This window comes from Staurois parvus, unplaced genomic scaffold (assembly GCF_062004578.1).
Source record: "Staurois parvus isolate SC_StPar_1 unplaced genomic scaffold, SC_StPar_1.0 ptg000694l, whole genome shotgun sequence".
In the NCBI taxonomy this organism is placed as follows: Eukaryota; Metazoa; Chordata; class Amphibia; order Anura; family Ranidae; genus Staurois; species Staurois parvus.
In genome coordinates this window covers 2176464-2188789 of record NW_028318490.1, presented here as the reverse complement: position 1 = coordinate 2188789, position 12326 = coordinate 2176464, and the positions used below count along the sequence as shown (strand labels likewise).

At 40.8% G+C, this 12326-nt stretch overlaps 1 protein-coding gene across 3 annotated transcripts in view; it reads right to left on the bottom strand.

The window, feature by feature from the left end:
* Window positions 1-3096: 3096 nt before the first annotated feature.
* RTN3 (reticulon 3) overlaps window positions 3097-12326 on the bottom strand; it is a 69813-nt gene continuing 60583 nt past the window's right edge. For all 3 annotated transcript variants that reach the window (XM_089652795.1, XM_089652794.1, XM_089652796.1), the window contains exons 6-9: window positions 11368-11437; window positions 11241-11287; window positions 9639-9697; window positions 3097-5240 (exon numbers count right to left, since the gene is read on the bottom strand). In XM_089652795.1, the coding sequence (XP_089508921.1) occupies window positions 5195-5240; window positions 9639-9697; window positions 11241-11287; window positions 11368-11437 (222 nt within the window). In that variant the 3' untranslated portion in view covers window positions 3097-5194. The remainder of the gene's footprint in view (window positions 5241-9638; window positions 9698-11240; window positions 11288-11367; window positions 11438-12326) is intronic.

Genomic DNA, 12326 nt, shown 5'->3' with positions numbered 1-12326 from the left:
GATAGAAGTGCTAGAAGAAAAACATTCTCCCCCCCCCCCCAAAAAAAAAAAAAAAAAAGATGAGGTCCATCACCTAAGGACACCAACAAAAAAAAAAGGGAATTTCATGGAGAGGGTGGGGTTATCAGGGCTGCTGTAAGTAACCATGGAGCCCCATACAGCCAACCTAACAGGCCAATCCCCCCCCCCCTTCAAGTTTACTATGATTCAGTTATGAATGAACACAGTGAGTGATCGGTTCTGTTTGTGTTCATTCAGGAAAGATTGGGGCTGGTAAATGTGACATTTTTACCAGCCCCTTCCCCTACTCTCCATCCTGAAGGATTCTAATGTGTGGTTGTAGCTGCTGGTGGGAAGCAGAGGAGAGAAGCCGGCAGCACTTGGGGGCACTCTGAGGCCTGGGCAGCCGGGGGAAATGTATGGTGTACAGGGATTGTCATGGGTGTGGTGGGGGAAGGAGGCAATTACTGGAACCGATCCTCTGAAGAGAAGAAGCCAGCTTTCAGCTGCTGCAGAGGGAGCCATACAGGGGATCCAGCCCCCTGCATGCACTGTGCTGACCACTCTCCCTGACCACATCCAATTCACCCAGCTGCCTGGGCCCCCCTGCTGGCCCGGGCCCTATACAGGAGGACTGTTGTGGGTTATATGAGAATGTAGTAGGGGCTTCCCTAACAGTTTTTTTTTTTGCCATTGTCCGATCATCTGAAGCCAGTCTGTATAAACCTATGGTCTATGAATAAACGTTCTGTGTAGTATACTGTACAAAATAATCTTATTTTCAGCAATGCTGCAAATAGAGTATGATATAGCAAGAAAGGAAATTTGTGCCTAAAATGAAAGGGTAATTGTTCATTATCCTGCAACATATCAATTTTTCATTTCTTATCTGTGCCAGAAACATAAGTTGCCACTGGTTGCTATGGGTAACATTGGCAATTTTCAAGAACTTGATCAGTTACTTGGATTTTGGGGCTCCACCATTGCATGGATATCAGCCTTGTATTCAGCCCCATCAGCCACTGTGCAGGTCTCTATTACAAACTTTGTTTGCAGACGATGCCTTTGTAATCCTCATCTAACCCCACAGTACTCTCCCAAATCTTTAGCGCAACCTCTCAGTTTGCAGATCTTGATATTTATTTGGGCCCACAAAGGTCCCAGAATCCCCCGTCGTACTTTATATTATCATAGACTTCAAAGTGGCATGAGGGTTCCTAATGTTGAACGCTACTATAAAGCTGCACAAATACTGCTTCTACATGCTACTGCTTATGTCCCCTTATGGGTATTTTTGTAGTTGCCCAACTGCAAGTCAGTCCCTGTTCAAGCCTTACTGTGGCATCCTCCTAAAACTCGTCTGCCCGACTTAAGCCCATTAATGACACACAATTTTGAAGGTCTGGTTCGCTATGCTGGTAAATTAATGTCCGCATTTTTGCCCCCATTACCTCTCCTAAACAATCCACTTCCTCTGGGTCTGCGCCAACCTAAATATTTTGCCTGGTGGTCTCCCCACGGATTTGCACTTGTCCACCATTTTTTGACCTCATAACTTACCCACTTGGTCCTCTCTGCAAGAACACCAAGGTGCTTCCAGTTCAGAACACTTCCACTATTTGTAGTTGAGACATTCTTTGATGGTTCTTGATACTGTGGAGGTTGGATATCTTTCCATATACAAAAACCACTTTTGAACCCATACACCAGGATTGCCTAAACTAATCTCAATTTTATATTCCACATGAAATGCCAAAGACCCTCTTCTCTTATGCAGGGCTCTGGGAACAGGACTTGCAAGGCACCTATGGAAGTAGAAAGATTGGAGCAGATCTTGGACGTACATAGCAAAATTCTCCTTTAACACCTCTATCCTAGAGACTGCATACAAGGTTCTCTTCTGATGGTACTGGGTCCCTGCCTGTATAACCCATGCTAACCCCACTGATAGAAGCTTTCAGAGGACAAGTACTATGGTGGGGTGTGGTCCATACCTGGTGGTCCTACCCTACATTTACAGTCCAGAACTACACATCCAATGTTAATGCGACGATCTTCCCCGGTGAGCTACTGTGTTCTGACAGAGGGATGCTCCCAGGCCAGGACATACGGATCAGCAATGACCGACATCCAATCAGCACTGGCAGTCAATGGCTGTTTACCATGGTGCCTGTTCAACAGAAGCTGGTCAGGAGACCGGCTTCTGTCAGACGAGGAGCTGTACACAAGGGCTGAAAGTTGGCTGGTTTTCGGCTTGCACGTACCCAGCTTAAAGGTAGGCCATAGATGATGCAATTTTTTTTCCTGCAACCATGGGTTGCAAGAAAGAAATTTGCTTGATTTGCTGTGTTATAGGGGGAATACCTCCCACAGAGCTACTGTACTCTCCTGGCGTGGGGAGCCATCCCTGCTGGGAGAACACAATGATTTACAGCCAACAGCTATAGCCGCTGGCAGTAATTGCATAATAAAATTCCAACATGCTGGTTATACCCAAGTCAATTAATGGAGACTTGGGTATAATCAGCCTGCCCATAGATTGATCCTGGTAGGCTCTCCCCTGCCTGTACAGCCTATGTACTGTGGTCATAGTTCTAAGGACCATTGTTTTTATTGAACACCTTTATATCGTGGACTCCAATTATGTTGATACCTGTCTGTATATTTAACTGTGCTCAGTTTTGTGGCTTCTACATGATTCAGTTGTTATCTTCAAATAAAAAAAATAATACAGTGAAAAGAAAAAAAAAAATCTGTGATCCTTTAAAGATTTTTTTTTTTTCTTGGTGGTCTCTGATTTCTTGTACTTTCTGAACAACTGACTTAGAACAAGAATGCAGATTAGAAAGTGGGAGTGAAAGCAAAACCACAGATTAGCATACTTACGCAAGGTCAGTGCCTCTGGAAATGCTACACACATCTGAACAGCATAGCAGCCAGCAACTATTGTTTTCAAAACGTAAAGGTCAGCAATGGCTGCATTTATATTTTCTTATCGGTTTCCTGTCACATCCAAATTTTATATTGTGTTTCAATGAACAAAGGGGTCAGTGCGTGGATTGAGAAACAGAGCCCAAATCAAAAGTCAAACCACAATTATGTGTCCTACTCCTTTTAATACCACATGTATTTGCAATATATATAGAGTTTTGTTCCACAGAAACTAAAACAATTTGGAAAAAAAAATAGAAAGTTTTTGTTTCTGACACCCAAAAAAAAAAAAAAACATTCATATTTTTTGCTCTAACAAGCTACTTTACAGGCTTATTAGTGAATACCTAATTAGCTTGCTCCCCTTCTCCAGTCTTAAAATAACAATAAAGCATTTATTTTTTAACATCTGATATTGATAAACAGTGAATAGTAAGAAGCTCAGTGCAACAAAAACAAAATCACATAAATAAAACAACCCACCCCTGCTAGAGGACAAATGTGTCTCCTAATACTATCCAGCACAAACAATTTCAAATTCTGCTTAGTAACAGGCTATATAGGGGCTAGTGTGAAGTAATGCTGTTCGCTTTAGGCTACATGCACGTAGGTAATTTGGCCCCTGTGCGTCAAATCCCTGTGTTTTTTTGGGCATCCAGGAATCATATGTGCATCATCCAGCTCCACTGGCAATAGTCTATGAGAGGCTGAAATGCTCAGACTACCTGCATTTGGGGCAAAGATATCTGAACACATACATCTCTAAACGCAAGTACCAATCAGTAGTGTCCAGCTTCTGCATAATTCCTCCTCAGATTTTGGCAGGCTACAGTCCTGGATGTGGCATCTGAGAGCCTGAAAACACCAGGATTTGACACATGAGCCAAACCATTTGTCTGCATGAGGACTTAGGTGTTCTCATTTAAAGCCCAACTCCAGCCAAAATTAATTTTTTCTTTCATTTTAGACCTGTGTCAGATTCTCATAGCCGTGTGCCTCTATTGAGGAGATTTACCTTCACTTTCTGACCAGGCGATTGGTGTCACTGGGACAGAAGTGAGAAGAAATCTCAAAAGGTACACAGCAAAAAAAAAAAAAAAAATTCAAAATCTTTGTCACTATAAAAAAACTTCTATCAGGAGAAAGGCTTTAACCACTAACACGTGCCAGAATCACAAAGCCACAAAGAGTCTGACTCACCTTGTGCCAATTTTGACAACCAAATTAACATTGATAATTTACATGTATCACGATTAGGAAGAAAAAATTGTATTTTTGTCTCTTGCATCATAAAAGTGAAACCTAGCTTCCTTCAGTGCAGGATTTAATCTGCAATACAATTTAGCAACCTGCCCTCCAAAACTAATAGCTCCACAGTAGCAACTTAAGGGAGAAAACAATTTTGTTCTATGCAGTGCAGGGAATGTTTATTTGCTCCTGCTGTTGGCTGGGGTGGAATGACAATATACAGGAAGAGGGGGACACTGGCTAATTTGTTATGTTCCTCTTTTAGATTACCAATGTGAAACGTGTTTATGTTTAATTACCATTTAGCATAGACATGAAATAAATTAATGTGTAAAATAAATAAAGCATTTTCTAGTATAACCAATTCCACTATGTTGTTTAGTTACTGTGGCAGAATAAGGTGAAAATCAGTGATCTGAGTATTTGGATAGATATAGACATGACTGAAGAGCTGTGCAGAGAATGAGGGACACATCCAATAAGAATACAAGAAAGAAAAGCAACTGTAGCACAGAGCAAGGAGGTGTAGAAGGAACGAGAAAATCGAGAAAGAAACCTGTTGGAGAGCATAAAAAGTGAACACAAGCACACGGAAGCAGAAGAAACTCACAAAAACAAGTGTGGAAGAGAGAATATCAAGACAGACAGAATTAAGCGGCCCATAAAAATTACGCTGCTTAACCTAGTAGCTTTGTAGGATGAATATTAGGGACAGTGTGTGGCAGAATAGAGGTGACCATGCAAAGTGCAGGATATGACAGTGGGGGTTACTGAGCTCTCCATAGCTTAGAACAGGAACAACTTTTACAGTTCATGTCTATGCTGACCCAGGCACCCCTTTCCTACCAACAAAGGAACCCTCTACATATGTGTATACATGAGATAGATGCATACCAAAAGGTTCCTGCAAGCTACATGAAGGCAGCCAATTTACTGAGTAGTAATGAGATACATAGCCAGTGTTTATACTTTGTTAAGACCCTCCCATCCCTCCCCGTGCCACAATTATGATCCTTCATTCAGTTTTCTTCTTTAATGCTCCAGGGAGCTTGGCTTGAATCCTGTAAGAAAACAAAGATGCATTTTACAGATGTCTTACAGTGACTTAATCACATTAAAATAAATGGATAGGTATAAAAGTGCAGGCATCCAGGAGGGACCTGCAGTAAGCAGGCAAAAAAAACCCCCCAAAATAAAACCAAAAACAGAAAACACTAACAGAACAGCCTGACATTTAGGTATACATGAGATAATAAAAACTGCTGCATATTCGCACAATCACCTACGGGTGCCTGAACTTCATACCTTCTAGCAGATTTGTTTATTGCAAATATCAGGGTCACTTTAAACCACACTAATAAAACGACTACTTAAAGCAATCCTTGCATTAAATGTTACTATCTTTCCAAGAAGATTCCTGGGGAGACACAAGTACGCCCCATATCTCACGAGAGGACACTCTAGCCCAGTGCAAGAGCATCTTCTTGCAAGATTTAGGATCCTCAGCATCCTGTTGGAAGAATCATTAAAGCAAGGAGTTAAAAGGTAGAAGGGGAGGTTAAGTAATCCTTTTCTTGGGAGTCCACTGAGAGAGACAGAGTCTTTAGCCTTTGGGTTATACTGCCACATACAGGAAGAATGGACATTGGCAAACAACAACTGTAGGCCAGCCCAGGATAACCCCTTCTGCCAGTAATCCCCAGTTTAGCAGCAAAGCAGTACAAAGATCATAATCACAAATAGAGAAAAGCGAAACCTATGTTCCTCAATGGAACAAACAATGAGTACAAAAATCCTATTTGTTTTCTTTCCATTGAGGGACACAGGAGGAGGGGATGTCCAAATGCAGTCAAACTGAGGGATGGGAAACACAGTAAACAAATGTTAAAAACACAAGAAAAATTATATATGAACTGGGTCAGTAGCTGGCATCAGATAATGCCAAAACGTCCACCTAGGAGAAAGTGAGTGAACCAAAGACCAGATGGCAGCCTTGATTTCCCTTGAAAATCTGGGAAACAGTTGCTTGATGCCGGAAAGGCCCAAAAAAAGCAAAAAGATTTAGTAGTGTGTGCCTTGACAAGAAGGGGTGGAACCTGATTCTTGAGACCATAAGCTTGGATAATTGTGTAGCGAAAAGCTGGTGCACCCTTACAAGGATCCACTGCGATTATTAAAAAGGTATCAGACTTCCCGAAAAGAGTGGCTGGGAGACACTCACAGCCTGGACTACATCCAGACTATGGAGAAACGTTTTGTTGAAATGGGGCAAGACAGAGATGGGAGAAGAAGATGAAAGGTAGAAAGTACTTACCCAAGAAATAAGTTCTGGGCCCTAACACATCACTTGGTCACTATGCAAATTCAGAAAATGTTCCTTGCATGATAAGGCCACCAGTTCCTAGCAGAGATGGTGACTGCAAAGAAAACTACCATGTTGGTATGAGTTGAGGGAGGAATGCCTCTAATGGGTTCAAACAAGATTGAAATCTAATAGGGAAGCTGCACAGGAAACCTCTGGAACAAAGATCTTAATCAAAGAGTGGGAAGCAGACAGTCTCAAACAGGACAGAAAGGGCATAAACCTAACCTTTGATAGTACTGACAGCCAAATGCTGGTCCATACCCAGCTGCAGGAAGGGAGGTTTTCACCCCATGGAAAAAAGACCTGGCGTGGACCAGGACTTACACCAAGTGAAGTGCGTCTTCCATGTACAATGACTTATCCCGAGAAGCAGAATTACTAGGTTTCTGGCATCATAAAAATCCCATAACTCAGATGCCTCTGCTCCTCAAAAACAAGGCATCAACAGCAATGGCAAATCATTTTTTAGGATGACAGACAATATGGCACAGCCCATGTGTCTTCCAGGAGTCTTACGAGGTTGATGTACCACATCTGCCCGGGCCAGTCCTGAACAATCAAAATTACAAGAATGCCCTCCATATCAATACTGTGAAGCAAAAGAAGAAAGTTTCAGGGGAGTGAAAGAGTGTTAAGGCTGTACTGATCCCACAGAGCCATCAGAACATTCAATGCATCTGCTAGAAGATTCCTGTACCTGGAGACAAACCAGTCTAGTTTGCTTTTGAATCTAGATGCTATTAGGTCCACATTCCTCTGGCCATCTGGTTGTTTTTACCAATTTCTTAGACTCCCTCATCTTTTACACAGGTCTAGAAACTGATCTCTGCGTGAACAGACTATGCTCCTTGTTAAAGCCATTGCTGTCTGAACAAGACTATGCCATTTGTCTATGCCTGCAATACACGAGGCTGGAGCAAGAAGTTCTGCCCAAGACAGTCACCTCTAGCTCTCTTGATGCAAGAGACTTCTGGTTCCCTTCCTGATGATTCATGTATGCCACCACCATGGCATTATCTGACTGAATTCAGATTAGATGGCTCTTCAGTAACATGGTTCAATGTTGCAGTGACAGTCAAATTGCTTGAAGTTTCAGGATGTTCATCTGGCCAAGACTTTTTTTAATCAAAATACCCTACAGCAAGTAGACTCCTCCCCAGCTTAATAGGTTGGTGTCCATAGTAAGAATTCTTCAAAAGATGTGAATGAAGAACTTCCCTGACTCTAGAGTTGGATTCTTGAGTCACCAGACCAAAAAACAAAAACAAACAATGTGGTCCTCAATCTGTAACTAGATCAACTTGTCCCACAAAGGAGTGTTGTGTTGCAGAGATCTGAAGTACAGCTTGGTGAATGGTACTACTTTTAAAGAGGTTACCATACGCAGAGAGTAACCCAGTTCCCAGCCTGAAGTTTAAATCTGAGACCAGACTATCTAAAGGGATGTCTAAATGTCAAAGGAGTGAAACAAATTATTTCTTTACAGAGCGAAAGGGAGACGACTTTGAAGTTTGGCCCTTCGTTTTCTCCCAATGAGGAAGATGGGTACTCTTGTCACCTGCAGCACACTTGATGCTGTCAAGAGCTGGTCCCTCAAGTCCCTCAGTCACAAATACAGGGAAACCCAGTCCAAGCTGTAGGTTCCTGAAGGGAACCAAACTTCACCTGCCACAGTAAGCATACCCTCGAAGGGGTCTTCAGAATCTGGGTGCAAAAGGTTTGTCAAGGTTAGTGCTGAAAAACAGGATTCAGTGCCCAAAACAAAACATTACATGCCAGCCCCACTGTTGCAGGGACCTGGTACAGTTCATAAGAAATGCATCAATGGGAACTGATCTGAAAACTGCTGTTGAGCCCTCAGGCAACAAGCAGTTCGTTATTGACAGAAGTGCCAGCTGAAGTATTTGAAGGAAAAAAACAAACAAAAAGAACTTCTGTATAGAAGAACATGTTCATTATCTTGGGATACTAGCAAAAATGAGTGGATGGGATTACACAAAGGTGCACTAGTTGTGTTCACAGGAAAGCCTTTGCCAGTGTCCTATCACCTGACAGTAGCAGCATACAGTATAACCCATGGTCTATGATTTGACGTCCTGTATTGTATGATTAAGATACTCTATTTTTATTCCTTCCAAGTTAATTTTTGCCCTTGTAATAATGGCAATTTTCACAGGAGCAGGGGCCCTGATCTAATTAATAAACCTTACATTTTAAACATATCTATTTTTTCCTCCTCTGACATCCTGAAAATAAGCCCACCACCCCAAAAATTGTACTGTGAGGCCATCTGGTTGTTAATGCCAATTCCCTACTCTTCAGAAAGCATAGAGAACATAAATAATGTCATTTTCATTTGAATGACTCTCCAACCCACACCAGTGGCAGCTTGCTGGCAGACATTACTTAATCCTACATTGAATTAAAGCAACTTTATGAAAATAAAAAATAATATAATTTCTGACCAGACTTATCACCCTGTAGTAGAAAATTATATTTACAGAATCCCCAGCATTCATATGGAATAACTATTTAGCTTGTGAAAAAAAGCAGTATTTTGCTTCATGAATTCAATTTTTGTGCCAATGAAATGTTTACATTCATTGTAAAACAAGAGATTTAGTCATCCAAACATTATTGTACATGCCTTGAAAATCCTTTCATTCATCTTATTTGAAAGAGGGACTCCAATACAATCATGTAAAACCAATAACAAGCTGAAACAATATTCAGCTGCTGAATGGATCATGTACATGAAATTACAGCAAAGGTAACAGGTCACTAGGCTATTTAAGACCAGCAGAAACACTATGTGTTTAATGTTGGCAAGCTGTGGCTTCAATTTACACAATTACTTGACTAAATCTAGTTTACATATTCCCTGAACCCTCTTTTTTCTTTACAGTGGGTACAGAGATACTAGAACATAATGTACAATGTTACTTTTCACATGAATCTTACAAAAAACAGATATTCCACACATTATGTAAAATTAAATTTTACAATAGCAATACACAACACACTTCAGGCGACATCTATTGAACAAGAGGCCCAACTTATCTGCTGCCTTTCATTTCATATGTGCAGTACTCACTTCTCTGTAATTGATTTCACTTGATTGTTCACCAAAGACACATAGTGATCGATCTGTACCTGAAGCACAAAAACACATTTGTTAAAAAAAAAAAAAAAAAAAATCAGAAAAGTTACTGATACATGCAATATTTCATGGAAAAAAACTAGGGATACAAATAAAAGGCAGATAAGGAACTGGGATAAAAAGAGGGATGGAGACAACACAAAACAAGTAGGAAAACAAGTAAACACTGACAAAGTAAGTGAGAAATGCTTTAAAGTTTGACCATTATTTTTACAGTATTCGGTGTCAGATGGGACAAACTGATAGCACTCTTGGTGCCTTGTAATGTTAGTTGCAATATGAGGAAGGGTCCCCCCCCCCTTGGTTCACAACCACCCAACAGCATGTCTGTTTCACCTCCCTCTGCATTCTTCGTGGAAGTGCTGGGAGCAAGAGAGGTGCTTGCTAGAAAAGCGTCTGTCTCCTTGCTAGCTCCAGTGTTGGGTAGCACCATGCTGCAGCTAGCGTTAAGGAGGGCCTAGGAAAATGGGACAAAGCACTGCATGTACTGTGTCCCATCGGAAACGTAATACTGTAAAAAAAAAAAAAAAAAGTCTAACAAAAAAAACTTGTAGGTTCCCTAAATGTGTAAATAGATCACATAAGACAATGAATGCAACAGAAGCATCGTTATTTTAGCCCCTTTTTGCATGCGTTAAACCGCCCAAATATTTAATATTTTCTAAAAGCAGGGACTCTGGAGAATAAAACTGTGGAAGCTGAAATTCTTTGTCACATTGTATTAGTGAACTTTTTTATCAAACCCATACTTTCAATACAAATACAGTAAAGTTAATTTTAGGGTATGCAAACATACAATATATTACCCATTTTTTTTTGCCCTGCCAAAGCTCTAAACCCAGAAGAAAAGCATGTTTAATCCATGTTGGCTGATCTCCCTCTGCTCTGACCACCATGCCCATCCTGGGCCCAAAGGAGGTACTGCGGAGCCCAGAATAAATAGAGGAAGTTTTAAAGAGTGTGTGTAAGCGATTGGGCAGCCGTCTGAATCACTTTTAATAGAAAGCCATCAGTAGCTTGACTGATGTATGGTGTGTGTGTGTGTGTTAGTAACAGAATTTACTTGCTCTTTGTTGTCTAGCAATTTTTTGCATAGTTAAATGGAGATAAGGGAACTACCTTGTAAATGAAGACAAATAAGCTCCTAAGTGAAACATGTTAGGAGAAGCTTGGCCAGTCTACTCAGCACTAGGTGGAACACACTTCATAGCAGCCAAAAGATCCACACAGCAGCTTTCTTCTTTTTGTCCAAGTGCAATTGTGAGGTAGAGACGAGCTCTACGTGAGCTCACATATTGGTCACCTGCATAAATTCGAGTAGTACATGAAGCCAATATCCAACACTGAAGACAGGCAGAAGTTGGATGTTCACAACATTCATCCCTCCTGTAGAAACTGGACTATGAAAGTGACTATTTACAGTGCTATCCACTTAATACTTCACAGGACATTTTTTTCAACAAAAAGTATATCATCAAATTATAAAAGACACAAAACAAGTTTAGGTATTGCATGCCAATGTGCTAATAACTGTACCTTGTATTTTTCATACACAACTGGAGCAGTGAATGCAACCAACACCCCTAAAAAAAAAATAGAAAATTAATTTACAAAATAAACTGGTCATTTGCTACACTACAAAACGCACAAGATACATTCTTACCAAGTATGAGAAGTGTGATCCCATTAAACACAGCGCCTACATAGGTCATCAGCCACATGAAAAGGGCAAGCTGTTAAAAAAAAAAAAAAAAAAAAAAAAAATCAACAAAGTAAAAACTATTGTAGTATTTGACTTGATTACTCACTATTCATACAGAAAAAAAATTTACGTGTTTTTTTAATTCTGGATCTTGGAGTAAAGGACAGGTTGGATATTCATAGATTCTGGGTTATAGGCTATACCTATAGCTGGCTGAACACTGGCAAAGCTTTTGCACACACCTCTCTTGGGCATACCCCTATAAACCCTACTCTGCTATGTGAAACCTCAGTTTTTTAGCAAGCAATGCAGAGTTAACACATGAACAGAGGGGTGGCTTGTGTCATGTACTGTGCTCTAAGAAATGGAATTTACATGCAAGTCAAAATACTTTTTATCCCAATTGTATGGGAAACAGGCTGAATATTAACAGACCCTGGGTTGTTATCAAGGAATGGATCAGAAGGGTGGGAAACACAAGGCAAACAGAATGGTACCAATGGGCCCAACTAAAGAGAAAAGAGTCAAAAGATCCGATTCTGAGTGCAGCAGAAAGAACACTGGTCAAAAGCACCATTCACAAAGGCCTGGACATCCATCTAGTATAACTTGGAAAACGTGTGAACAGAAGACTAGATGGCAGCCTTAAAAAACTAAGAAACAGACGCTTGATGGTGAATTACCCTGGAAAAGCTCACTGATCAGATGGATAGAGCAGGTAAGGGTACAGGAGGTGCCATATCTTTTACTGTATAGGCTCTTACAATGAGCTGTCTTATCCACATGGAAATAGTGGACTTGGAGGCAGGGCGTACTTTTGCAAGAGCCTGATAGCAGAATAAAAAGTATTTTTCATATAGAGGCTATATGGACAGTCTTGAATGTCCAAAATAATGGAGAGCAATTTTCTTGGGATGCTT